This window comes from Aspergillus flavus, chromosome 6, assembly GCF_009017415.1.
Source record: "Aspergillus flavus chromosome 6, complete sequence".
Classification (NCBI taxonomy): domain Eukaryota; kingdom Fungi; phylum Ascomycota; class Eurotiomycetes; order Eurotiales; family Aspergillaceae; genus Aspergillus; species Aspergillus flavus.
The window spans coordinates 3,878,845-3,903,235 of NC_092410.1; the positions used below are offsets into that span (position 1 = coordinate 3,878,845).

At 49.0% G+C, this 24,391-nt stretch overlaps 10 protein-coding genes across 10 annotated transcripts; 2 read left to right on the forward strand and 8 right to left on the reverse strand.

The window, feature by feature from the left end:
* Window positions 1–184: 184 nt before the first annotated feature.
* On the reverse strand, window positions 185–2,224 carry F9C07_1826748 (uncharacterized protein). The gene is made up of 10 exons (XM_071508415.1): window positions 1,888–2,224; window positions 1,807–1,831; window positions 1,681–1,753; window positions 1,421–1,623; window positions 1,249–1,364; window positions 1,177–1,197; window positions 997–1,117; window positions 895–937; window positions 779–841; window positions 185–727 (listed from the first exon to the last, which is right to left on the reverse strand). Exons 1-10 carry the CDS (start codon window positions 1,949–1,951, stop codon window positions 338–340), a joined length of 1,119 nt encoding a protein of 372 aa, XP_071368045.1. The 5' UTR covers window positions 1,952–2,224; the 3' UTR covers window positions 185–337.
* A 963-nt stretch (window positions 2,225–3,187) lies between these two features.
* On the reverse strand, window positions 3,188–4,632 carry F9C07_11501 (uncharacterized protein; the record flags this gene model as incomplete). Its single annotated transcript, XM_071507634.1, has 7 exons — window positions 3,188–3,655; window positions 3,707–3,749; window positions 3,802–3,922; window positions 3,974–4,110; window positions 4,161–4,369; window positions 4,430–4,502; window positions 4,565–4,632. The coding sequence occupies 7 exons, from the start codon at window positions 4,630–4,632 to the stop codon at window positions 3,188–3,190; spliced, it is 1,119 nt and encodes a 372-aa protein (XP_071368046.1).
* Window positions 4,633–5,441: 809 nt separating this feature from the next.
* F9C07_2261920 (putative transporter) lies at window positions 5,442–8,111 on the reverse strand (the record flags this gene model as incomplete). The annotated part of the gene is made up of 5 exons (XM_041293648.2): window positions 5,442–6,413; window positions 6,463–7,464; window positions 7,526–7,711; window positions 7,775–7,914; window positions 7,988–8,111. 5 exons carry the CDS (start codon window positions 8,109–8,111, stop codon window positions 6,252–6,254), a joined length of 1,614 nt encoding a protein of 537 aa, XP_041148536.1. The 3' UTR covers window positions 5,442–6,251.
* A 312-nt stretch (window positions 8,112–8,423) lies between these two features.
* Window positions 8,424–9,424, forward strand: F9C07_11499 (putative gluconolactonase precursor; the record flags this gene model as incomplete). Its single annotated transcript, XM_041293658.1, has 2 exons — window positions 8,424–8,729; window positions 8,792–9,424. 2 exons carry the CDS (start codon window positions 8,424–8,426, stop codon window positions 9,422–9,424), a joined length of 939 nt encoding a protein of 312 aa, XP_041148535.1.
* A 63-nt stretch (window positions 9,425–9,487) lies between these two features.
* Window positions 9,488–10,462, reverse strand: F9C07_11498 (putative D-3-phosphoglycerate dehydrogenase; the record flags this gene model as incomplete). Its single annotated transcript, XM_071507633.1, has 1 exon — window positions 9,488–10,462. One exon carries the CDS (start codon window positions 10,460–10,462, stop codon window positions 9,488–9,490), a length of 975 nt encoding a protein of 324 aa, XP_071368047.1.
* A 724-nt stretch (window positions 10,463–11,186) lies between these two features.
* F9C07_2075567 (fungal-specific transcription factor domain-containing protein) lies at window positions 11,187–12,911 on the reverse strand (the record flags this gene model as incomplete). Its single annotated transcript, XM_071508812.1, has 7 exons — window positions 11,187–11,236; window positions 11,274–11,322; window positions 11,373–11,433; window positions 11,491–12,399; window positions 12,451–12,575; window positions 12,625–12,758; window positions 12,869–12,911. The coding sequence occupies 7 exons, from the start codon at window positions 12,909–12,911 to the stop codon at window positions 11,187–11,189; spliced, it is 1,371 nt and encodes a 456-aa protein (XP_071368048.1).
* Window positions 12,912–13,688: 777 nt separating this feature from the next.
* Window positions 13,689–15,947, forward strand: F9C07_2236344 (Zn(II)2Cys6 transcription factor; the record flags this gene model as incomplete). Its single annotated transcript, XM_071509986.1, has 4 exons — window positions 13,689–14,023; window positions 14,075–14,227; window positions 14,281–14,600; window positions 14,647–15,947. The coding sequence occupies 4 exons, from the start codon at window positions 13,689–13,691 to the stop codon at window positions 15,945–15,947; spliced, it is 2,109 nt and encodes a 702-aa protein (XP_071368049.1).
* Window positions 15,948–15,991: 44 nt separating this feature from the next.
* Window positions 15,992–17,088, reverse strand: F9C07_2286826 (putative 4-hydroxy-2-oxovalerate aldolase; the record flags this gene model as incomplete). The annotated part of the gene is made up of 1 exon (XM_041286746.2): window positions 15,992–17,088. The coding sequence occupies exon 1, from the start codon at window positions 16,820–16,822 to the stop codon at window positions 15,992–15,994; it is 831 nt and encodes a 276-aa protein (XP_041148532.1). The 5' UTR covers window positions 16,823–17,088.
* A 427-nt stretch (window positions 17,089–17,515) lies between these two features.
* F9C07_11494 (putative vitamin H transporter) lies at window positions 17,516–19,176 on the reverse strand (the record flags this gene model as incomplete). Its single annotated transcript, XM_041286745.1, has 4 exons — window positions 17,516–17,806; window positions 17,860–18,108; window positions 18,164–18,899; window positions 18,977–19,176. 4 exons carry the CDS (start codon window positions 19,174–19,176, stop codon window positions 17,516–17,518), a joined length of 1,476 nt encoding a protein of 491 aa, XP_041148531.1.
* Window positions 19,177–21,817: 2,641 nt separating this feature from the next.
* Window positions 21,818–22,967, reverse strand: F9C07_2074927 (sorbitol dehydrogenase; the record flags this gene model as incomplete). Its single annotated transcript, XM_041293647.1, has 2 exons — window positions 21,818–22,753; window positions 22,833–22,967. The coding sequence occupies 2 exons, from the start codon at window positions 22,965–22,967 to the stop codon at window positions 21,818–21,820; spliced, it is 1,071 nt and encodes a 356-aa protein (XP_041148530.1).
* Between the last annotated feature and the right edge of the window lie 1,424 nt (window positions 22,968–24,391).

A 24,391-nucleotide genomic window follows, 5' to 3' on the forward strand; every position in this document is an offset into this window, starting at 1 on the left:
TACAGCGGCATGAACCTGTATACCTATCCATATACGCGTGGTGGAATGTATGATTAAATCTCTGGACTATGTTGCTCAGTAAACACGCGTTTGTCAACGGAATGTAAGATGTCCAGTTGAGACTATGCACCACTTCTCTAGTAGAGCCACTCTGACTCGGCGTGATAAAGTATAGCCTAGTAAATTATCTAAAGATCCATCAGGGCGCATATGAAGACGATTAGTATATGAGCCAACGCGTTAAGCACAAAACACACGTAAGTATACAATATTAAACCTATCAATGTTTTAATATCCGCATGTTCTGCGGACTAGAATAACCAAAGCAGCATTATTATTACGGATACTCATGAGTAACCTCCACAGTTCTGTGCACCGTTATGTCTTTAGACTGTTGCGGAATTGTATCGGACTCCCCCATGACATCAGCTCTATAACCACGCTCTCGTGTCGGAGTCAAGATCAACTCATGTGCGTCTGGCATGCTGCCCTCATGCGAGTGGTTGATTATCGAATGTACCGAGTCGGTACGATATCTCGAATGTGACCGCGAATGGGAGCGCAAAGGCGCCAGACCTCGCTCCGGGCCAGTCGGTCTAGGTGCCCCTGACGGATAGTGGGAGTGAACGGTAGAACGAAGGCAGCGAAAGAGCTGCCGAAGAAGAGGCCAGAGAAGCGGCACATTCGAAACGTAGACCGCGGTAGCTACTTCCGCGACATACCATTTCTGTCTCACTGTTAGCAAACTACTGGGATTTACAATGGTGCGCAGACTGACCAAGAAGCGTGGGTTTTGGAGTTCGGTGAAATTGTAATACTTATTCAGAGCTGCCATAAGTATCTAGACACCGGTCAGCGGTTTATCTCAGCTGGAGTGTATTGGGGTTCACAGACAACGATCCCACCAAGACTGAACACAGCACACACTGCAACCTTCCTGCGATGTCGAAGTTGGTTACGTATTCTGACATACTAACGCATCTGTGGTAGACTTACTGCTTGAGAGGCAAGTGTGATCGGATGAAGAGCGGCAATGGAATACACAACATCATCAAGTCCGAGGAAATGTTGAGAACGGTTGTCGTAATCAAATGGTTGAAGTAGGTGGAACATTGGACTATAAAGATATTCAGTCGTCAGTTCGGTTATCGACCTCCCATATAAACTGTAACATACAGTCTTCAGCTTCAAGTTCCCCTGGAACTGATTAGCAGATGTATTTTGAACCCTGGTATAAGAGTGACATACAGTAATGGCTGATCGGCCTGCACCAGACTCCCAAGAAAAGGACCTCAATGACAATAAAGGAGATCACTACATATCCCGCAACAATTTTCACAACTAAATGCTCTTTCGTCATAAGCCTACCGAGAAAATGCATTAGTCTTCTAGTGCGCAAAACCTCTGGACATTGGCGTACGTTAGACGATTGTAGATAATGAGAAGGCAGCACTTGACCAGCCATATTGTAACCAAAGCGAACTGCTCCAATGTGAAGACCATTTTGTTCCCCCAAATCATGAGTGAATAAGCATCTGGTGTAGGATTTTCTTGATGCACAATTGGATCACTGCTCACTCGAGCTACGTTATTTGCTGAAACAGTGACTCCCGTGAAGGTGAGCTATGCAGTTCTGTCAATCCCAATACATGGCCTGCAACCGTTCAGTCGTGCACGTACCGCAATTACACCCATAAGCACATCATCCATTTGTAGCTCGCTCCATGACTTTAACCGTATGCGTCGCGAAATTCTATCTCCGGTCAGTACTTCTCTCCATTGCAGTCAATGTACGTGGAGACGAACAGGCGACATCCGATAATCAAAAGCCCTATATCACCTTAATGTCAATGATCGTAACAAACGTTTGTGCGGACGATAACTTACCCACTCCATATAAGATCCATGACTCAATAGCGATTTTTCTGGCAAAAGGATCCATGGCAGACATAAATGCCGAGTTCACCTCGAATCCACAGGATTCCCAGTGTCTCGGATGTGGTTCATATATACCGGTCTATGTACCTGGTCCCATCTGTGCATCCTTCACCGGAGCTAAGCTCAATAAGCTCCTAACTAGAGAAACGACTCATGTAAATATAAAAGCTTTAAGTGCCACGAGGAAAAGGGTTTGTCGAACCATGGCTCCAGCCTCCGAAAGGCCGAAACGGTCGCGGAGCCCTTCCATAAGAAGCCCCCTGGTATTTGGTTTCAAACCTTAGTAAAGTCTATCAGTCGTAGGTCGAAGACGGACGCGGCTTAGCTTCAGAAGCCACTGCGTTAATGTTAGGGCTCGGCCAGCCTCTCGGATTGAGCTCAGAGGCTAAACAGGGCCCAGGCCAAGATGGGAAACTATACTACGATCAGATATTGGCCCCGAGAGATTGGAAGACTGCGCCAAGCCGGCTACGTTCGACAAATGCGGTACGGAGTATGTAAAGGCGTTAAGGGCAATGTCTATGTACAGTAAACTCGACAGTGCACGCCTTTCTGAGACATTAATAGACTTCCGGATGTTCAAAATCCCAAGGTCCGTGGGTTGGCCATGTTCGTATCCTGAATTTCTGCCGCAGTCGATTATCTGGTCGTCGGTGTTGGTGGAGGTTTGGCGGATCTCGTGTTAAACCTGAAATCAAAGTGCAGATCTCCCCGTTACAGTGGGCGCTGCACTGCCTGCCACTCCATTCCAAACTGGTATAGCGAGACGATCGAGGTTTCAAACAGACCCACAGAGTAGCCCAGCAAGGAAAACGACTACGAACAAAAGATAGCCATGGCTCCTGAAACAAGTGGTGGACGGTATTGGTCTGGTGAAGGTTCATGTCGTGGATTAAGGACTTTCCTCGGCATTGGAAAGGTTACAGTTCGAAGAATGTTGGATAACCATTCAACAAAAGGACTTGCTTCTTCGTCATGGAAATTGGTCGACGCGTTATCTCGGGGCTATCTCGGAGAAATCTGTTGAGCCTGTTCGTACACGAAGCCACATGGCCGCCACTGACCTGGGGTTTGTGAGCGAGCCTCACTAGATAGATAGTTCAAGGGGTTTATAACAGTGACCCCTGAGTAGCTTACTTCGATCGATCCAACTACGGGGCCTCGGCATTGTAGACTGATCTATCGGGGATATTATCATTACCTGTTTATTTTGATTATCTATCATTAGTTCAGCCGCAAAGCCCGGGGTCTAACCCCGGCCTGGAACTGTTGTAGTGGAACCCTTATGGCTATCATCAGGTCTGGGTAGTTCTTCCGTGACGTGGATGCTGGTTTGGTGCCAGATTTCGAGTGGGATTCCTTGGTGGGCTTGCTGCTCAGGGTCTTCTTTGATAATTTCCTCCGCGCTCTCCGTTTTCCGTACCCCGGACATGGTGACGGATGTCCAGAGACCCTTTTTCTGGGAGGATGTGTGTCGTCTCGTCCTACTATGCGTTCCCGTTCCATATGCGTAGGGGGTGTAGTGGTGTGTTCTGCCTTTGCTGTGCGAACTGCCGGTCCAGGAACTCAGGTTGAAGACGCGGCGGACCAGACTCCAACAGTTGGGGATGTTGGCGACGCAGACGGCGGTGCTGGCCTCGCGGACGTACCAGAAGAGCCATTCGGGGCTGAAGGGATCTTTAAAGCTGTAGACTTTGCTGAGAGTGGCGCATAGGATCTAGGGGTCATTAGTCGCGATCGGTGGGGTTGAAGAATTTGCCGGTCTTACAATAAAGGTTCCCATGCTGAATACACCCACTAGAGTGATTTTACTACAATCCTGTTGTTAAATACTGGACGGAGCCTACGTCGCTTGAAACGTACCTGCGTAGTGGCAAACTGGCCGATATGAGGAGTGGCAGCGGAATGCACATCATAAGAATGTCTGACGAAATATTGAAGACCATGGTCATAATGAGGTGATGTGTCGCGGTTGAACATTGCTCTAGTATTACTAGTCAGAGACTAGGTCTTTCAATGAAGAGCGATCACATACCGTTGGGAGTGGGCACAGCCCAGTAGTTGTAGAATGGCCGACACCAAACCGCGAAGTAGAGGATCTCCAAGAGAATGTATGAGCCAACCACATAACCAGCCAGGATTTTGACGGCCAGCTGTTGCTTAATCCCTTCCCTATTACCGTCTCAGCGCATTGTTCGGTACACACGGACATTATAACTCACGTCAACCTGGCGTAGAGGAGAAGAAGACATCCTTTGCACCCCCAAATGGTCGCTAGCATGCATTGCTCAGTTGCCAACACCAGTTTGCTACCATAAATGCGGTCCTTGATCGACTCCGGTGTCAAATGCGCTTCGTCGCCCGGTTTCATTAAATTCGTCTGCGCATGTTCGATTCGATTCAATGTGACCACCAGCCCTGTGTAGAAGCACTATGGAAAGATTTGTAAGAAACGATAGGTCTGCTTGTATCTTTGTCGGTCGCGACATACCAATACCAGGAGCATTAAGTAGTCCTCCACTTGTAGGGCCTTCACGCTTTTCACCAACAGCAGTCGCGATATGCTGGGCAACGAGCATGTTAGTATTTGGATTTATTGATCTGTATCAGGGCTGAAAACACTCACAATCGCAGTATTATCACGAATACCGTGACCCCATACCAAATCCACGATTCAACTTGGAACTGGGACATGGTTTCTCTGCATCGCTAAACCGGGTTTCTCAGCCCCCTGGGAAGTCACACCCTAGATGGGCGCACGCAAGGTTACATATGATAACTGTCGGACCACCGGGGATTAGATCTCAGCCAAGAAGTGGAAACGGAATCCTGGTCGTTTAGCATGGTCGATATACGTCGCAACCTGCAGGGACTGGTTCAAAACCGCCCACGGCGCAGGCAAAGTTAATTTCAACAAAAAGTCTCAGTTTCATTGTAACTACCAGTGACAATGCGGCTGCGTCAGCCGGATGGCAAGGCGAACCTAACCTTGGTGATTTCGAGGCCTCTTCTGGAAGACGAGGTTTAGGGCAACATTCCACCATGATTGGGGCTTCGCAGGGTGGAACCCTGGTATGGGGCTCCAACGTCTCCACCGTCTGCCGTGGAAATACGAGCCTACGCCTATCAAATCCCACATCACGTCACCTTTCAAAGACACCAAAAACCCAAATACCGCGGTGCCATTGGTTTTATTCTAGCCTGCCATAAGTGGCATGGCACGGCTATTGATATGGCAGCTTGGGCTTCTCATTGGCGTCTCAGCTCGTGCCCTACGCAGACCATCTTCCGAACCTTGCCACACTATTACCATGCGCCCCTGAACGCATGAGTGGTGTCCTGGGTATGATGCAACGACTTAAGGAGAGTCCCTGGACCCTGACAAATTACCAGAACTAGCGGGAGGCTTCGGAAGATGCCTCGGCGAAAGATAAAAGTTTCTCTCAAAGAAAGTCACTTTTGCTAATGGTCTTCTAGAACTTCCAGCCCGATTCAAAAATAGATTGAGTTTGGAATGGATAGTACATTCTAATTCCTACTTTTTGTTGTCGGTCCTCTCCTATATCAGTGCGCGATCGACTGAGGCGATGGATTCGGCCGGGCAGAGATCTTTGCATTGAATCGAGACCGAGGCCCGGTCAGGCCAACTCAAGCAAGAAAAAGTCAGTTTGTTATAGTGATTGGATCATATTAAGATAAGATGATCTTTTCTTGCTCTGAACACTCGCTTATCGCCGGATGTCCGTCTTGAAATTGCTGGATAATATCTCATATCTTATGATTCTAGATTACGAGATTGGGGAAAAAAAAGGACCCATATCACAGAACACAACCATGGGAAGATACCCTTCATAGCTGCCTGGCTCATGTTGACCAAATCATTCTCCTGACATCAATTATTGTGATATACTAAAAATGAGGAGATTGCCTCAAATGCCGTCGTTTTGATCATACGACCATTCGCCACCATCCACGAACGGTGGAGGTGGACCCATAATAGTGAGATGCATTTAAGCTGCTGCTCATGCGTGGGCCATAGCTCATATCCACCGTCGGCTTATGTACCCTCTTGTTGCCACCCAGGCAGAAAGTTTAAGAGGTCATAAATCAAAACGTATGTTCATTGTCTATGCCTTCTATTTCTTAGGCACTAAAGCTATCAACGCCAGCGTGTATCCCGTGACTATTGACCAATAGAGATTGCTTACATACTTCAACGTGACACCCAATTGGATAACTAGTCACGTGATTATACATTAGTGTCGACCACTTTTAGTAACACAGCTCCGCGAACCACACATTGTATAGATTTTCTAAGCCTGCTCAATGTGCTTAGACGTTCCATCGGCCGACACCTTGTCCTCCAGTCTCTCTACTTGAATCTCATCGCGTGATGGGTAGGCCACCTGGTAAACGGTGTACCACGGTCGCTGGAACAGGCTATCCAACTCCTCAAGGGATCTTCCCGTAGTATCCTAAGAATGGTCAATGACAATATCCAAAAACTAGAAGGTAGATACTCACCGGCATGGCATAGAACACATAAACCAATGATATCAAACAAATACAGCTAAAAAACACAAAGGCTCCCCACTTATGCGTGGCAGCTAGAAGACTCGGCATGGCACGCGAACATCCAAAATAAAACGCCCAATGGAACGCCATGGAAATGGACATGTTCAACGACCGGATGCGAATGGGGAATATTTCTGAGCCAACAAGGTAAGGGATACTAAACCAGCCAATACTCCAGGCCACCGCGTGGAGGAAGATCGCAACGATGGCGGCAGTAGATGCCCGAGACGCACTGGGAGTCGCCTCGATCTCGTCAGCGGAGAGATGGCTGGTGACGCCGAGATATGCCCCGACAAATATCAAAGTGATCAGTTGGAGACTGATTCCGGTCATCAAAGATCGGCGTCGACCGATAAAATCTACAATGAATAATGCAAAGCACACCGTGCTCACAAACTTGACCACTCCATAGATTCCGGTCGCCAAAAATTTGGCCTCGTCCCCACTGATTCCCAGGTATCCGAAGATAGTAGGTGAATACTGTGTTATCGCGTTGGCGCCCGACCACTGGGAGAACAGCGTGGCCATAAAGATCAAGAAGAAGCGACGGCGGTTCTCAACGGGGACAAAAGTCTCCTTTAGGAGGTCCCATACGGTTGCATTGCTGACAGCTTCGGTTTCATGCAATATTTGAGCGTCCATGCCAGCTAGTTCGGATAGGACCACAGAATGATCACGAGGTAAGTGGCGAAGCTTGGACATGGTTGCTGCTGCTTCCTCTCGGTGGCCCTTGTAAAGAAGCCATCGAGGAGATTCCGAGCAGAAGAAAGTTCCGAAACCCCAGACCACAGCTGGGACAATCTGAAGGAGAGTGGGGAGCATCCATTGCTCGTCGACGCCAGGGTACTGTTTAGTGACTCCGTAATTAACGAAAAAGCCTAGCACTACACCTAGCTGCTGGCAAGCCGCGAACAGAACTGTAAGAAGACCACGAATAGCTTTCGGCGAGATCTATAAAAGTCTGACTAAGCATGTGTAACCATGGAAAAAAACATGATTGGGCGCGGCATACCTCAGTAATATAAACCGGAGGAACAATTGACAAAGGGCCAATTCCCAACCCTGCAATAAATCTGGAGGCATAAAGCCCGGAAAGGTTTCCTCCGCAGAGCCCTTGACCCAAGACGCCAGCGATGTAGATGACTGTAGCAATGCGGAGCGTCCAACGTCGGCCAAATCGATCGTTGATGGGGGAGCACTATATGGACAGTTGCATAAGTATGGTTGATCCATCTGTCGATTTGTAGCGAAAGCAACTCACCCCAAGACACCCAAAGACCGCTCCAGCTGTGGCTATAGATACTAGCCATCCTTTTGTGTTGGCATACTCATCCTCTGACTGTGTATCGAGACCAAAGCGGGCCTTAAAATGAGCTTGCGTAACGATCGAGGCAATGTTTCCTGTGATAGACCCATGAATTAATACTAAAGCCAGGTGCGAAACTTCCACATTGGGCAGGGGGTCATTGCTCACCTTCATCAAACCCTTTCGACACACCAGAAAGGGCGAAGAAGCACGTACACATTAAAACATAGGCATTGAAAACTTCCTTTGGGGCATCTTGCATAGCCCTTCTCGCTTCCGAGATAAGTCCCATGGCGTGAGAATCTTAGGAGGAAATCTATAATCTATAATCGAGAGAATGTAGAATTGTGCTTTCCACCCTCTATTTAGGGGTTACAGCAATTCCAAGAATTGAAGCTTTGTACTAGTCCGTTCAAAATATTATACCGTTAGGGTTTCAACTCCATATTCTGACCGGTCACACGGCCGTCGGAAAATATCCGACGCTCCACCGGTCTCACGGCCCCATGGGGTAAACAGAGTTTTTTTCTAAGTTCAAGTTCATATATAGACTCAGATATACCCCTCCGCATCTAGCCAATGTCGCTTAAGCTCTCCGTCGAAAATGAATTTCTATCCAGTTCCCCCGGTTATCCAAGCCGAGATCTATGTCCGCATCCCGGACTCCCTCAGATGCACCGGCCAGCCCACTGAGTGGCGCGGTGGATCAGCTGTTCCGGCGTCTGACATTTTCCTCGAAGGTCCCACTTACGTTGCCGATGGCAGTCTCTACATAGTAGACGTCCCGTATGGCCGGATTCTCAAGGTGGATGCGGAAAAGCAGGTGACGGAGTGCGTTCGATGGGATGGGGAGCCGAACGGTCTTGTGGTGCGAGAGGATGGCTGCATCGTGATTGCGGATTATAAGCAAGTATGTGGCCTGGATTGAATGTATCGCTTGTAAAGTATTTGTTGGTTAATCGACCTGAATAGGGAATTCTTCTATTCGATCCTTCTACAAATACAATATCTCCGCTGCTTACTCGGCGCAACCTCGAGAGGTTCAAGGGCCCTAACGACTTGATCATCTCCTCCACGAACGACATCTACTTCACCGATCAGGGTCAAACGGGAATGACCGATCAGACCGGATGCGTCTATCGGCTCTCGCCCACGGGCAAGCTCGACTGCCTGGTTTCCAACGGAATTTCCCCGAATGGCCTGGCCCTCTCCCCCGATGAGCGGTTTTTGTACGTGGCTATGACTCGCTCCAATGCCGTCTGGCGACTTCCTCTACATGCCGATGGGTCTACTACCAAAGTCGGTCTCTTCTTTCAGTCCTTTGGATGTGCGGGTCCTGATGGACTTGCCGTGGACGAAGAGGGGAATGTATTTATCTGCCATCCCAGCCTCGGTTCGGTGTTTGTCGTGGATGCAGACGGAATTCCCAAGGCGAGGATTGTAACAGCGCCAGAAGGTGGAAAGAATCTGACGAACTGTACCTTTGGTGGCCCGGATGGGAAAACATTGTTTATCACAGATAGTATCAAAGGCAATGTGCAATGTGTGCGATGGCACTGTAGGGGAGTTCCAGTCTCAAAGAAGGTGAAACAAGCCAAGATATAGAGTATAAATATCAATAAATTGAATTCAAAGTTCATCATGTCCACATTAATCACCTATTTACAATCACAGTCTCGAGAGATATTGGTACAGGTTATCCACTGCTGCCGTGGCACTGGCCAGTTGCGCCCTTGAGGTGGCAGCGCCAATGTGTGGTGTGCTAATAACATTCAGATTCTTCCAGAGGGCCTCATACTTCTCATGGCTTGGTGGCTCTTGCTCATGACAATCTAACCCTGCGCCCCACAGATGCCCCTCTGATAACGCCTTGGTGAGGTCGGCCTCGTTGATAATACCACCCCGAGCAGCATTGATTAGAATTGCGTCGGGCTTCATTGCGCGGATTTGTTCATAGGAGATCATGTTTCGAGTCTCTGCGGTAAGGGGGACGTGGACAGAGAGCACGTCTGCCTGGACAAGCACCTCGTCGACACTCTTTGCCCTGGTATGTGGGATATGGGACCACACATCCTCGGGCATGTAGGCGTCATAAGCAACAATGTTGGCGTCGAAGCCACCGCGGAAGATTTCCGCCACTGTACGTCCGATATTCCCCATACCGATGATGCCGATCGTCTTCTGATACAGAGTCAACCCATTGCAGGTCTCCTTCGGTACGGGCTTCAACATTTGCCGGGTTGTGATGGACCGAATTCCCCGAGCAACCGACAAGGCCAGTGCAACGACCAGCTCTGCAACGTCCCGCGCATTGGCACCGGGGGTGTTGAGGATCTTGATACCCCTCTGTGCGCAGGCATCCTGATTGATCTTGTCAATTCCCACGCCATGCTTGCCGATGGCAATCAAATTCGGGCAGCTCGCGATGTCATCTGCCGTAACATATGAGCCTCGAACTAGCAGCGCTCGGGCATTTTGCCGCCAGTTCTTGAATTCTTCATCCTGAGGTTGGATAATGTTGAACAGAGTCTTAGCGTACTCGATGGCCGTGGGAGGGAAGGTGTCAAGAACATAGACGGTAGGCTTGCTTTCAGCGGTCGAAGGACCTGCTGAGGATGAGAGTTCCGTGATTCCGGGGGCCATATTTTCGATATACTTGATAGCTGAATACTTCCAAGCGATTTGATTGTTGGGTAGAGGTGATAGGATTATCCATGGTGGTATATATGATCGATCGGACCGGAATCCGTCCGACGGGCGTCTTCCGGGTCATGCGCGCCATACCCGGAGGAAGTCCTGGATTAGATCTTGCATCGGATCCGAAATTATCTGTGGTAATTCATCTAAAGCCTGTTGTCGGACATATTAGTCGATAATAGGCCTAAGATAATGCGGGGAAAGCTTACCGGGTCGTGGTATGCTCCTTGGCCAGCCACGCTCGATAGGGCTAGGAGTAGTTTCCTGAGCACCTTGAGAGACGGAAACCGCTCCCCAATTGTCGTTAACAAGGCTGTGCATTTGCTAATAATGGCTGTCTCCCGTGGAGGCCCTGCAAGTGGCGACAGGGAAGGAAGGCAAGTGGCAAGTACACCCGCCGCGAAAAGATCGAACCCGTCAATGAATGATGCTGCAAGCTTTCCTTGTTCAGAGTAAGAGTATGCAGCATTGATATATGCTTGACAGCTATCGACGACGTCATTTTCAACGGCTCGAGCGTCTCTTATTATACCACCATTGGGCTGTGTACCTCGGGTCAACAATGCAATCTGAGTTAACGCTCTGCAGGTGAGCTGCTTTATCGAGACGGAAAGGGCACTGTCGCCAGGAACGAAGTCCCTTACGGACTTTGGTAGATCTCGCCAGTGGCTTAGGTTGCGGTAATGGTACAAACGCCCTCGGGAGGAAGAACTCCGCACACTAGACAGAAGTCGAGCATGCATGATGATATGGCAACCAAAGTCGAACTCGGCTACCGTCTTCGAAGTAGAGTTGTACACTGGAAGCTTGACGGGATTAGCAGCTGCCACTGAACCTCCGTACATTGTGCGCTTACCTGAACCAGGATGTCCTCGTCTTCAATACTAAACGGGCGGTCCATTACGCAGCTGATGGTTCTGCGGCGTTATCAGTCATGGCCCATCGCGCAAAAGCCTCCGTCTTAGTCGACCTACCTGTCAAGTACATATAGGGCCCAGAAGATGCTGCGTCTGCTGTTCAGCTCTTCTTGGCTTGTATCAGAGTCTGGATACGGCTCCCGATGCAACCTAAACGAGATGCATTTCTTCATTGCCAATCCTACCAAGTGCCAAGTGGATCCTCCGAGTGAACTGAGCATAGAATACAAAGCCAATGACCACAGGCAGTGTAGGGTCTTTACACAGTTTACCTGCTCTATAATGATGGTAAGTCTCTCCGTCGCTGCTGCATGCAAACCCGTCGCCAATAGCTCACTACCAGGTTCTGGCGTAAGTAACATCCCAATAGCTACAGCCATGTAGACTCTGAATTCCAAGAACGCGGTGTCCGGATTGGGGGCCTTCGTATGACTCGGCTGCCCTCTATGGGCATCAAAGTAGGAATCAAATTCACCCTGTAACTTCCTCCGATCGATGTGAAGAAACATCACCCCGACGTGATCGAGGAAACGGTTCACGTAAGGTGTGGCAAACTCCTTGGTGATCCCCGTCGCAGGTCCCATCATGGTAACGAATGTTCGTCGATGATTGCACAAATCTCGAGACTGTGATGGATCCTCGCCTGAAATGACCAGGGCGGCTCTCACCATATTCCCCATAGCTAGTTCTTGAGGGAATCCACGGGTTTCGTCTCGTGGCTCCGCCATCGCATTTCGGGACAGGAATCCAATCTCCCCCATCGCCACCTGTACAGACCGCTCACTGAAACTGGTGGGAGCTGTTGATGGTGTCGGGTTCGACTCTCCAGGGCTACCTGCCGAAGTAGTCTCCATGTTCGGCGACAGCCGGGGTCCAGGGACCGACTCATCCCTTTCTCGGCGTGCCCGTTGCTGTCGAAACTGCGCGTCTAACTCGTCCCTTTTTCTCTTGAGGGTTTCCACATAGCTAGATTCTGTTATTAGCTCTGCTCAGCCTTCCCTACTGCTCAACACTCACTTTGGTACGGCAGCATGCGAGAGGCCACTGCCCTCCTCCGTAGTGGGCCCGATGGGGACGCGCCGGGGGGCACATTGTGCATCAGCTTCAACACAGGTCGTGCACGCTGGCAACTGTCTATCACACTATGACAGGTTAGCTCACATAGCGGGTGTACAGCATCATCGGCAAGACCTTTTGCTTGCGTTTCCAGCATCTCTCGCAGGCCTGGAGTCTCCGTGGAATGGCTGGAGCCGAGCCAGTGGATGTCCGACGATCAGCCTCCATGTCCGATAACTCAGTGACAATAGCGGGGAAGGACAAGAATCCTATCGGACATTATGTTGGGGTAAAGCAGCGCTAAGTAGGAGTCAAGTAGTAGGAAGTGGATGTTGTCCGAGGGTTGTTGGTCGGATCTTTCCCGATTACCATACATTACCCTCAACGCTCTTTGCCGGCCCGGCAGATTGCTTCCAGTGCATTGCCGAAGACGATATAACTATCGTAGACTCACATTTTACTCCTCCCACGTTCGTTACGACAATAGAGTTCTGCTATTTACACATAGCCTCGTGTCATAAAATCATGCAATCCTCATGTGGAGGTGTAAATGCGGGGTTTCATGCGAACCCAGCGAGATACTCGTGGCCAAGCACTCATCTGGAAAGCCTCTCTGGAACTTAACATTGGTCTTTTAGTTCCTCTTATTGATCTAGACGAGGCTGGAGGGCTCGGGTATACTTGGCCATTGTTCTTAGAGTCTACCAGCAGCCAGTTAAGGCTAACCAAGTAATATAATGCGGTAGAAAGGCAGTCCCTCGATTTGCGACCTGCCCTTTTTATGGGGTAAGTTTCATGCCAAGCCAATCTTCTTGTATCAATATACATACTAGCGGTAACAAAAATTGCCGGGGCTCCGCATTCTTTCCCCGCGAGTGGCGGATGCATGAAGTCGTCCACTCCCCAAAGGGAAGTGCTTGCATGAGCCTCTCTGTCTGTACCTACTCGGACAGTTGAAGCCATACACGCCTACAGGTATGATAGGGGTCGATTTTGAATAAGCCCACCCTGTGGCAAGCATGACCAACGGTAATGGGGGCAACCATGTCCCACGACTTCCGGCTTGTCAATCATGTTATACCAAAAAAGTCAAGGTATTTGCATTGATCTACACTGACGTCTGACTTGGCAGAGCGGCACTGACCACAGATAGTGCGATAATGCTCGACCAAAATGCATGCCTTGTATGAAGAGTGGCCATGCATGCTTCACCGTTAGCCTTGGTGGAGCTGTTCCGGTTTCAAGAGAGTAAGCCTGACATTGTGCTGAGCACGCTTCTCCAAATTGCCTGTGCTTATGCTCTGAATAGGTATATATATGAACTAGAGCAGCATGTGCAAGGTCTCCAGACAGAGGTGGCTGTTGTGGAAGGTCGAGAGTTGGACAGGGGCCATTCTCACTCCACGGCAGGAGTGACAGACAGTCCAACGCCGACACGACCTGAAAGAAATAGTCAAGCACTGGAACCTTCGATAGCAATACAAACTAATGATGTGATTTCATCACCCAGTATCACGGAGGGAGTCGGGATCAGGTGAGCTCTGGAGCCTAAGATTGGGTGTAAGCTCTGACCGTAGAATCGCAGTTTTATGAGCTTGCTCTTCGCTGATGCCAGGTGGAGAGACCAAAACCTAAAACTTTTGCAGAATCTATCTCAATCTTCTGGCATTCTAGAAACGTCAGTGCAGCCGAATTCTCTTCCTCCCGCTGAGGAAGCATTGGCAGTATTCAACAACTAGTAAGTGACTGGGCTGTGGCTTACAACCTGATAGCTGACACGGATGCATACAGCTTGAATGGACCGCATGTCCTTAACCCCTTTCTGCTTCGTCGAGATGTACAGAGGCTGTACCATTCCGCCTTTTCAACAAGCCAAACTGGCTCTTCCTCACAGAAGCCGGATCATCTAACAAAGCACGACACCTTTCGTACCTTTATGATTCTTGCTGTTGGGTCGATCATGTTATATCGATCCGGTGTCCATAAACACCATCCTTATGGCTACTTCCTTACAGCGTTGCAGTACATCGACACGAATATTCTGTCAAGAGGATTGGATTCAATTCAGGATTTGTTACTCGTCGTGAGGTTCGGGATCTACCATCACATCGGTACGTGCTCAGTGCTTCTATACTGGTTCTAGCTAATACGTTGCAGGGACATCAATATGGGAGCTGACCACACTGTGTATGAGAATGTGCATCGAGCAAGGCCTACATAAGTTACCTCGACCGGCTATGAGACGCAGAATTAGCCTTCTGCAAGAACAGTTGCAACGCCGGGTCTTCTGGGAATGCTACATGATTAGTCAGTACAGCTCGATCACATTGGATCGTCCAGCTGCAATTGCGGAGAGAGATATCCAAGTTGGGTTTCCTGCCGACGCCGATGATGAAGAAATTGATGCCGCTGAGGCATCTGGGTCGTTCTCTGATCTAGATTCCTTCTGCAGAGCCACTACAAGGCCTACTATGACGGGGAATACTGAAATGACGGTGTTTTTCTATTGCCTGCGGCTGCGGAAAATTACATCAAAGATCCGGACCAAGTTTCAACAAAGCAATGGGACCCCAGGTGACGGGCACGCGTTGACGATGGACTCCATCACAGCGAGCGGGAGAATTTATGAAGATTTGGAGGAGTTACTATCGGAGCTGGAGCAGTGGCGGCGATCAGCACCCACTTTCTCTACTCCACGAGGCTTATACCACACACAGGAATGGTATGACCTGCTGTTAATGAGGGAAAGGCTTCTTCTAGTGCGCAAGGCAATTGACCTGGTGCCAAAGCGGAACAATATCCCACCAGATGACCTCCTTTTGATCTGCCTCGAGTATGCCGTGAGCACTATCACGAAGTTCTGCCCTTTGTTTGAGCAAAGAAAGATCACATACACTCGGAGTTACTTCCAAATGCTGTTCACTGCCGGGCTCTCGGTGATGCTCTGGGTATCAGTGGCAAGCAACCATGACACTGAGATGATGGTGAAAGCGGCAGACGCGGTAAAACAGAGCAAGAAAATCTTGAAACAGATGGGACGTGAGATGCCGGACGCGACTCCTTACGTGTCTGTCTACGAGGCCTTAGAAGTACATGTATTAGGGAAATATCATACCTCGTCCAGGTTAACGCAGCAAACGGGAGGGTACCTCGGGCAGACACAACCCCATGACCACGCATCACCGGGGATGAGCGGTATGCTTCATGATCAAAGCATTGGAGGTGAGCAGCATTCTGTCGAACAAAATCATTCGCAGTTTAGCAGCCACTGGCCACCCCTACTCAACGATTTAGGATCGCATCACCTGCTGGATCATGAACCCTCCACCTATGCTTCCCTTCTCTCCCGAGATCTGTTCGGAGACAATACATTTTGGAATGTGGAAGTAGGACTGGGGGAATACGTATATGGAGATCCGATGTTTCTTTTTTCGGGTATAGCAGATGATAATGTGTAATATGTACATAGAGCAAACAAAGAATTCACAACTGCTTCCCTACCCTAGGGCTCCTTCTGTAAACGCTCACTGATTTCAGTGTAGTTCTTGCTCATCTGCTTCAGGCCCGCTTGCAGCATAGACGCATCCTGGCCACTCAATGACCATGTGGCTCCCATCTTGAACCACTTCTCGAGAATGTCTAGTCGCCCACCGATACCCCCGATACCAACAGGCTTGCCAGCTCGGTTAGCCGCTTGGATCACCTTGGTCACAGCATCTTGATACAAGTCACTGTCATACTTCCCGGGAATTCCCAGATCGGTACACAGATCGTTAGAGCCGACCAAAACACCATCGACTCCTTCAACTGCGAAAATCTCGTCGGCAATCTCCACTGCTGCTGGAGTCTCAATCATCGGGATCAACATGGTCTGCTCGTTTAGAATCTCATTCTGTACGAGTGTCGGTACATGCTGGAAGTTCATCACGGCCTGATTGTTGGTGCATCCGCGTGTCCCCAGAGGGGCAAACTTGGCGTGCTTCACAATGTCCCTGACTTCCTGGACAGACTCGATGTGCGGGACCACAACAGCCGCAGCACCGGCGTCTAAGATCCGGCTGATGTGCCAGTGTGACTTAGAGGGTGAACGGACAACGGGCGAGACACCGGCGTAATTGCAGGCGAGAATAAGTTGGGCGACAGTGCGCATGTCGAGGGCGGAATGTTCCATGTCAATGAACATTGCATGAACACCGGCCATCTTGCACATCATGGGGATTTCATTACCCGTGACGAACTTGATAGACATTAACGGTGTGATTTGACCATTTAGAATCCTGGTCCGGAAGGGGTTGTTGAGGCTATATGCTGCATGAGGTGTGATGGAGCCCATGGTGAAGATAGTGATATGTGATGGTCTGGAAAAGAAGATCTGAAATGCTTAAGTCAAGATATCTGCAACAAATAACCAAGTCGGAGTCCTCTTCTAAATCAACACATCTTCTAACTTAAGTATTCCCTTCTTCTGTGTTGCTGCCCTGACGCATCCGGAGGATTTCCGATGGATATCCTACGGAGTCACGGCCGCAGAACGTCGGACGGACTGTATCCGACCATTAGCCTACCTTTGTAACTATCGGACCTCCGCATGATGAGTCGTAATCTATGGGTATCATACTCTATCAGACGTCGATCGGCGTCTGGAATCCGACTCCAATATCCCAAGTGCAGTGGGTTCCCCACGGGGACATCTGGAATTTGAAGGAAATTAAGACATATGCCATACGCCAAGGTGTTGACTCCATCTATTGTCACTCACACGCGATTGGCTGGGTGAGATGCCTCTCGGGATACTGTTGGCTTCGCATAACTGATCCTGGTTTGCTACGGTCTAAAAAGATGTACCCTGAATACCACTCGTGTCCTCAGACTCAATAAGATATTCTCTGATTTTCAAGCAACGCAAACTAAATACCACGCTATCGAGAGACAACAGACTATCTGAGCTAACTAATATAGATAAGAATTCGCATGTATCTCTTCATAAAACTATGCCCGTGAGAAAATGTGATCTGAGTCTGGTACGTTAAGTCGCGTACCGCCATTCAGTGACATTTCCGCTGATAGCCTCGGCTTCGTCTAGTTTTTTATTCTTCCTCACACACCACCACCGAGTGATCAAACAGCAGATCACAGACAGTCCACATCCGGCAATAATAATCCCTCCGCCTGTTTGGTAGCGTGGTTCTTGGGACCGAAGGAAGAAATACGGCGTGAACCAGTGGGACACGGAGGACACGCAGTTGGCAATGGCGATCAAAGCTGCTCGTTTCGTCCGTGGACGTGGTACAACGGTGGTTTCCCAGGATATTTGAATCTAGTAAATTAGCCAATTGGTCCTCTGACTTCTGGGGGTAAGGGAATGCTCACGTTTAAACCAACGAACGGTCCTGTGCACAGTAAGATCAAACTGAAATATCGAGCACCCCGGTCCAATGTTGATATCATGAGAACCGCTCCCACTAGAGAGACCAGTATGGGCCCAACAATATGCCAACAATGGTCCCCAGTCTTTCCAGATGACCAGGAGACAACGAGCGTGGTGATATAGGCAATCACATAAGGTGGAGCCTGTACAAGATATGTTACAACTTCGGAGAAGTTGAGTGTCTCAACTATCTTTGTGTGTGTCAGTAGGCCTGTTTAAACCGTTCTATGCATGGCTTGGGCTTACCGATGGAAAGAAATCTTTGAACGATTGGGCGATGATAAGCGAAAAATGGATAGCAGCGAAGCCCCATGTAAAAGGATCTTTGACTGCGAGCAGCACTCCGCCCCAGTAATCTCCTTCATCGTCTTCACGGGTTCCGCCCGCTGAGACCACTTGTCGATATTCTGCCATGGCGGCTTCTTCCTCAGTGAACCACCGGCGACCAGTGTTGTTGGGAAAGTTTGGGATGAACCAAAAGCCCGTCACGGCGACTATAATACTCACGATCCCCTCCAGAAGGATGAACCACTGCCAGGCCCGAAGTTTCGCTATTCCATCCATGTTGGTGAGAATGGCAGCGGCGAGAAGACCAGAGAAAACGTTCGAGATAATATTACCCGCGTGCCAGATTCCCATCCGCAATGGTGATTCTTGCTTGGTATACCATGATGAGGTGAGCAGAGAAACGGCCGGGACGAAAGGGCCCTCAGCCACACCAACCAGGAAGCGACAGAGACAAAATCCCCAGCCGGAGGTCAGAGCCGGCATACAGATAGTGACCGCAGACCAGACTAGCGCAATACAGGGGAAGAGAATGCTTGGCTTCCCCTTCGCGATGAAAACATTTGCTGGCACCTGTGAAATGATATAACCAACATAGAAAAGAGAAATGCCCGCAGACCACACTGTATCTGACATGTGAAGGTCGCTTTGCATACCAGCAAGACGGGCATTGGAGACATTGATACGATCAAGATAGCTGGTTAAGAATCATACACATTTAGTATACTTAGTTGTCTTTTGTCCCTCCACAAGGGATATGAACGATGCACGTACCTCATCAAGAGAATCATTGTAATGCATGGCAGGAAATACCAGTCCAGCTTTCGGACCACAGAACGGTTTAACTTCTCCAACTCTTCGGGGGTCTTGTCCTGAAGAATTGGAAACAGTTCTAAAAGAGGATCACGGTGGGGTGCATCTTTGAGATCCTCCAATTCCAAGGCTGTTTTCGACTCTATATCTTTCGACGTCATCTTCACGGTATAAATTTTCTCAATCGATCGAATACCTGCGAAGGGTGTCTGAGGAGCCAAATTATCATCGAGCCGAGGAGCATGCTTGCTTTATATACACAATGCCGTTGGCAACAAGCGGGGATCCCAAATTGCTAAACCCCAGATTTCGCTCTAACAGCCTCCACTTCCCCAGACCTTGTAAAATCTGGGGAAGCGGTCGAGCAATCACGAGGTTTAGGAGAGTCCGACTTGGCATGCTTCTTTCATCGGGAAACATCCGGACACTTTGGACGTGCGAGAAATCCAATGGGGTCAAGGATTTAAGACAGATGCTTTGTCTTTGGGGGGAGAAGACGGTTTGATTGGACATGAACCATAGCAGCGCGGAAGATGTCTGCACAGCCTTTGTCGGTTCGAAGTAGAGCACGTAATTTAGAAAGCCACTCACACTAATTAGCTTTAGAAACGGGCTGCGGACGCTCTGGTGAGGGGATTACTTCAATCCGGGGTATTCTTCCTTCACCCTTGTCTGTGCGTCGTCTCTCAGGCGAGGGTTGGAATCGTAGTTGCTGTTAGAGGTTTATGTCCGACCTAGAGATCCAGTGAGGTTTAGGATAACACCTCATAAAACTATGCTTAGGCTCTGATCTCCATGTATCCATCTTAGTAGACCTAGGTGAATGAGGGCATTGGATATTCCTATTTTAGAGCCTGATTTACCAGTATAACGGGCATCCCATGAGTGCCCTGAAAAGCAACCCGCAGTCTGTGTTCCGCTAGACATTCCTAGGATAAAGATTTCTCTCTTTCCAAACCCGATTTTCACATTCCTCTCATTCTCAACCCCACCGGTTATAATAGCATCATATCTCACTATGGTGTCTTCATACTGTCGGTAATGGAACGGACTCAAAATTCAGCCAGAAATATGCACATCTCTCCAGGGTACAACTAAATCCGTTGCATACATCCTTCCCTGTTATGTTGTTCCTTGCCGGTCCCCGTGTCCCCTCCGAGATGTGTCCGGCGAGAGCCTGCGAACTAACGGCGTTGGCGTTGGCCTCTTCGTCAACTGCGCGGTCCGCAGCTCTAGCTCCTTCTGTCTATCCGCTGTAGACCATTTGTTTGCGACGCACTTCCGGGTCCTTCGTTGCAGTGCCTTCATCCGTTAGATCGGGCCACCCAGACATGTTTTGCGGTCGGCATCGCTCGTATATCCACGCTCGTATGATAACGTTAGGATGGTAGTGAAGCTAGGCTATCCTTTGAACGGTGGCTGTCCCTTGTTAGTGGTTAAAATGGTAGAAAGTGCTTATCGCCATGTTGGGGGGAGTACGCGACGCGTCCGAAGAAGCTATTCTAGTATCCCTTTGCCATGGAAGACGCAGGCTCATGTTAACATGATCAACGATTTGGAGTTTGTTAGCTTGTTGAATAACTTTCACTTCTGGTATGATCTCTTGTCATATTGCAGGGCTGTACAATGTTCAATGTCGCAGAAAGGGATCGCGTCGCTGTTTGTTGTCGATTAGTCAGTGATGATGTTGAACCCTAGTTGAACCCCCCATTAATTCTCCGAATCCTAGCCATTTGTCAACATCTAGATAACCAGAGCAGCCTAGAAAATTTCTACAAAAATCATCAAAAGTGAAGTAGCTTAGGTTGAGACTCTTTGAGTTTTTCTGGTATTTCTTTATCCATGTTTGACTTCGTTCGTTCTGGGCAATCCTCTATAGAAACACCACCTGAGGTCTAGTAGAAATATATAGTTCTTTTGTTGAATAGAGTAGACATCCATGACACACCCCCTAAGTGCAACATAAAGCAGGACCTCACTCTACCATACTAACTATGTATCTACTGAGATTTCTAGGTATTGTCACATAAATAGATCACTGTTTAAGAAGGGACGAATACAAGCTGGATTGCGAGGTCGGTGATGAACTGAATTCAAACCGAGTATTAGCCGAGATTGGGAAACATACACACACACACTCTCTCTCTCGCCCCCACACCGATCATGTCTTCTCTGCAAAGGACGTCTTATTTGAGGTTGATTTACTGCTTTATCGGACTAACCCATAAGGACCAAGTCGTGAGGAAATTTGCTAGAAATATTTGACGTCATCTTTGACACTGGTTGTTTGTTTGACTAGTTTGCATACTTTGTTTTCTCAGCAGAACGCCCGACACGTGACCCCTTTGCATCCTAATGTGGCTTAGCGCTATTGGATTGCGATATGAAAAGGAATGGATCAGAGTCAAGCAGCAGGTACAGATGGTCGTAGAATTATCATTCGAGAGATCTCCGAAACGGTATTAATATAAGCTGCAGAGTATACCCAATCTTGAAAGACAGATTCATAGTTACGACGATTTACCAGCTACACCAGACTATGGTCCCGCCTTGGGCAGGGAGAAAGCGTTGTAAAAGAGTCATGGTCAGAAGTGCGCTGATGTTTATCCAGTGAAGCCGCGCATTCCATTGGCTCATCTGGTCTAATGATACAGTCGTACTCAGGGCGAGAGCGTAAAGCCCCTATGCCGTCTGTATTCAGCATTGACCGACCAAGGTGCCAGCCGCGACTTTAGATCCTGAAGGCTATGCAGTTGACGTGGACTTTGCTCTATTTCTATGCGGGATCAATGAAAATATAGTCTAATCTTGCACACCTTGAATCAGGTTTTTGATTCCTTCGCCCCGTGCTGTCTTGTCCCAAGCCTGCGGCGCTTGTTCGAAGGGCGTCACACTGGTAATTAGGCGTTTAACATCAATGGATCCCTTGGTGATCAGCTTTAGAGCCAGGTCATAGTCTCCTGGTCCATACCGAAAGCATCCATGGACATGGAGTTCTTTCTGGGACAAGGCCAAGATCGGGATCTCGGCCTTTGGCTTCCCAACACCGGCTTGAACGTAACTACCACCGCGTCGTAAGGCATATATGCCGATTTGGACTGGACCCTCAGCACCGGAAGCCTCAATCACAGCATCGACCCCATCTGGAGCATCCAGCATATCTAACAAACGAGCTGCGCTCTCCTCTGGCGTTTCGTCCAAGCTGACAAGGAAGGTTTCGCAATCGAGGAACTCGGAGCCAAATGACAGCTTGTGTTCCAGAATGTCGGCAAGAATGATCCGGTGAGCGCCGAATGCCTTAGCGACTGCGCCACACAAAAGACCGACCGACCCGGAGCCCATAATAACAATGGTTTGGCCAGGAGTGATGTTGACCAGACGAGTAGAATGCACGGCCACGGAGAGAGGTTCCATGAGCACTGCTTCTTGAAGGCTCATTCCCGATGGTATCTTATAGACAAAGTCTTCTGGTACCCGGTAATACTTCGTTAGAGTACCATGCACATCTGGTGGTACCGCCGCGAACTTCATCTCTCGACAGATATTGTAGGTGCCATGTTTGCAAGCCCTGCAGCGCCGGCAGGGGATACCAGGCTCAATGGCAACGGGATCACCGACTTGAACGGACTTGACGGCAGTTCCGACCGTATGAATGGTTCCAGCAGCTTCGTGGCCTAGTACTAGCGGTTGTTCCTTGCTAACCTTCTTGTTGACTCCGCCGTGTTTCCAAAAATGTACCTAGCCAGTAGTGGGTGAGCAAGAGGGACATCCTGGGCGTACCAGTGTTATTCGAGGAGCCTTGGCTTCGGTATCTTACATCACTTCCACAGACTCCAACGTAGGCAATGCGGACGATGACATCGTGGGGATCCTGAATCTCCGGTATGGGGAGTGACTGTAGACGTGCCTCCCCAGGCCCATACAAGAACCAGGATGGGTTGTTACTCTCCATTTCAGAGCGCTTTGTTCTGACAATTAGTCGGTACCGTATTGTCAAGCAGCAAGCAATGCGTGAAGTGCCACAAGGAATGGTCGTGCTCTTAAAGACATTGCGTATATCGGTTCCATCGTCTCCACTTCGGTCTCTCCAGCGAAACCCCGCAGTTGATCGATCGGACATGCGCCGTACGCTTTCCTAAGTGCAATTAGTGCTTGCCTCTGGCGCTGAATGAAGCCATGTTCATGGTTCAGGGACGAGCAAGAGGTAACTTGTGATCGATTGACCAAAAGACGATTGTAGCAGTTCCTGCTGGTCGACATAGAGGGAAATACGTGGGAAGGGTTTGCCGAGCTCAGATGGGTGCTCAAGCTTTGGTAAGAGAAAACTGTGGGGGCATCATATAGAAAGGAAGCTGTTAAATTAGGATAAAACAGAAAAATGTATATTACCCACCATTACTTCCTAGAGAACCGAATTCGATTGAGAAAACGCCACTCAACTCCGCAAGCAGGGGGGTCACTATGAACTTTCCCTGGAGGCCTTTAGCGAACAAGATTTCGGGGATTCACCATCAAGGATCGGGAATTACAGCCTTAATAAACTCTCTTTCGGGGGTTTCGGAGCTCACCAATGGTGCATAGCATGGGGAGTGAAAACTTGTCTCTATGCTTGTTCGAGAAAGACGCGCACATAGCCAATACTACCCAACTAGCTGTCTATCCTAGGTGCAAATGTGAGCGTGCAGCACCAATTCCATGCCTGACTTGTCAATGGCTACGCTGAAGCTGAGTATGCTTGAAGCTATTCAAATTCTCGCGACAAGGAATCTATCTCCGCGGAGTATATCCCTTGCATCGTCCGAGTCATCCCTAGACTCGATCGAGCCTTTAGCATAATTCGTAATTGGAGCGCACAAGGCTCCGAAGGGGCTCTGACCTTGATGTCGGCTCTGAGAGGCCAGGCACTGGGCAAGTCAAGCCTAATAAACTTTCTCCAGGCTGTATCAATGCCGATCGGACACCTTCCCAGTATGGAATGTAGAGGTGGTGATCGTCTGAATATGCTTTGAGTTTCGACATCAGTATTGATCCGGGAGATATTCGGGACTGTGACTGGATGGCACGACATGAACGAATCAGCTCTAACTAAATTGCCAAACCTTGTGCCATATCTGATTGACGTCCAAGTGGAGAATGTGATATCACTGCCTTTGTCCTAGAAATGGCTCGTGTTGCTTATCACCGCAAGGGAGGGAGTATTGTTTCCTCGGTTACGTCTCTTTCGTTTTCACGTTAGCCTCCAAGTCACAAGCTGGAAGAAACTTGAGTAATTACTCAAGCCAGAAACACAATATGGAGTACGTAGAGGAGAGAACTTTCATTGGTGACAGGACTGAAAGACAAAAATATACCTCTCCAGCACTTGTGAAATACACG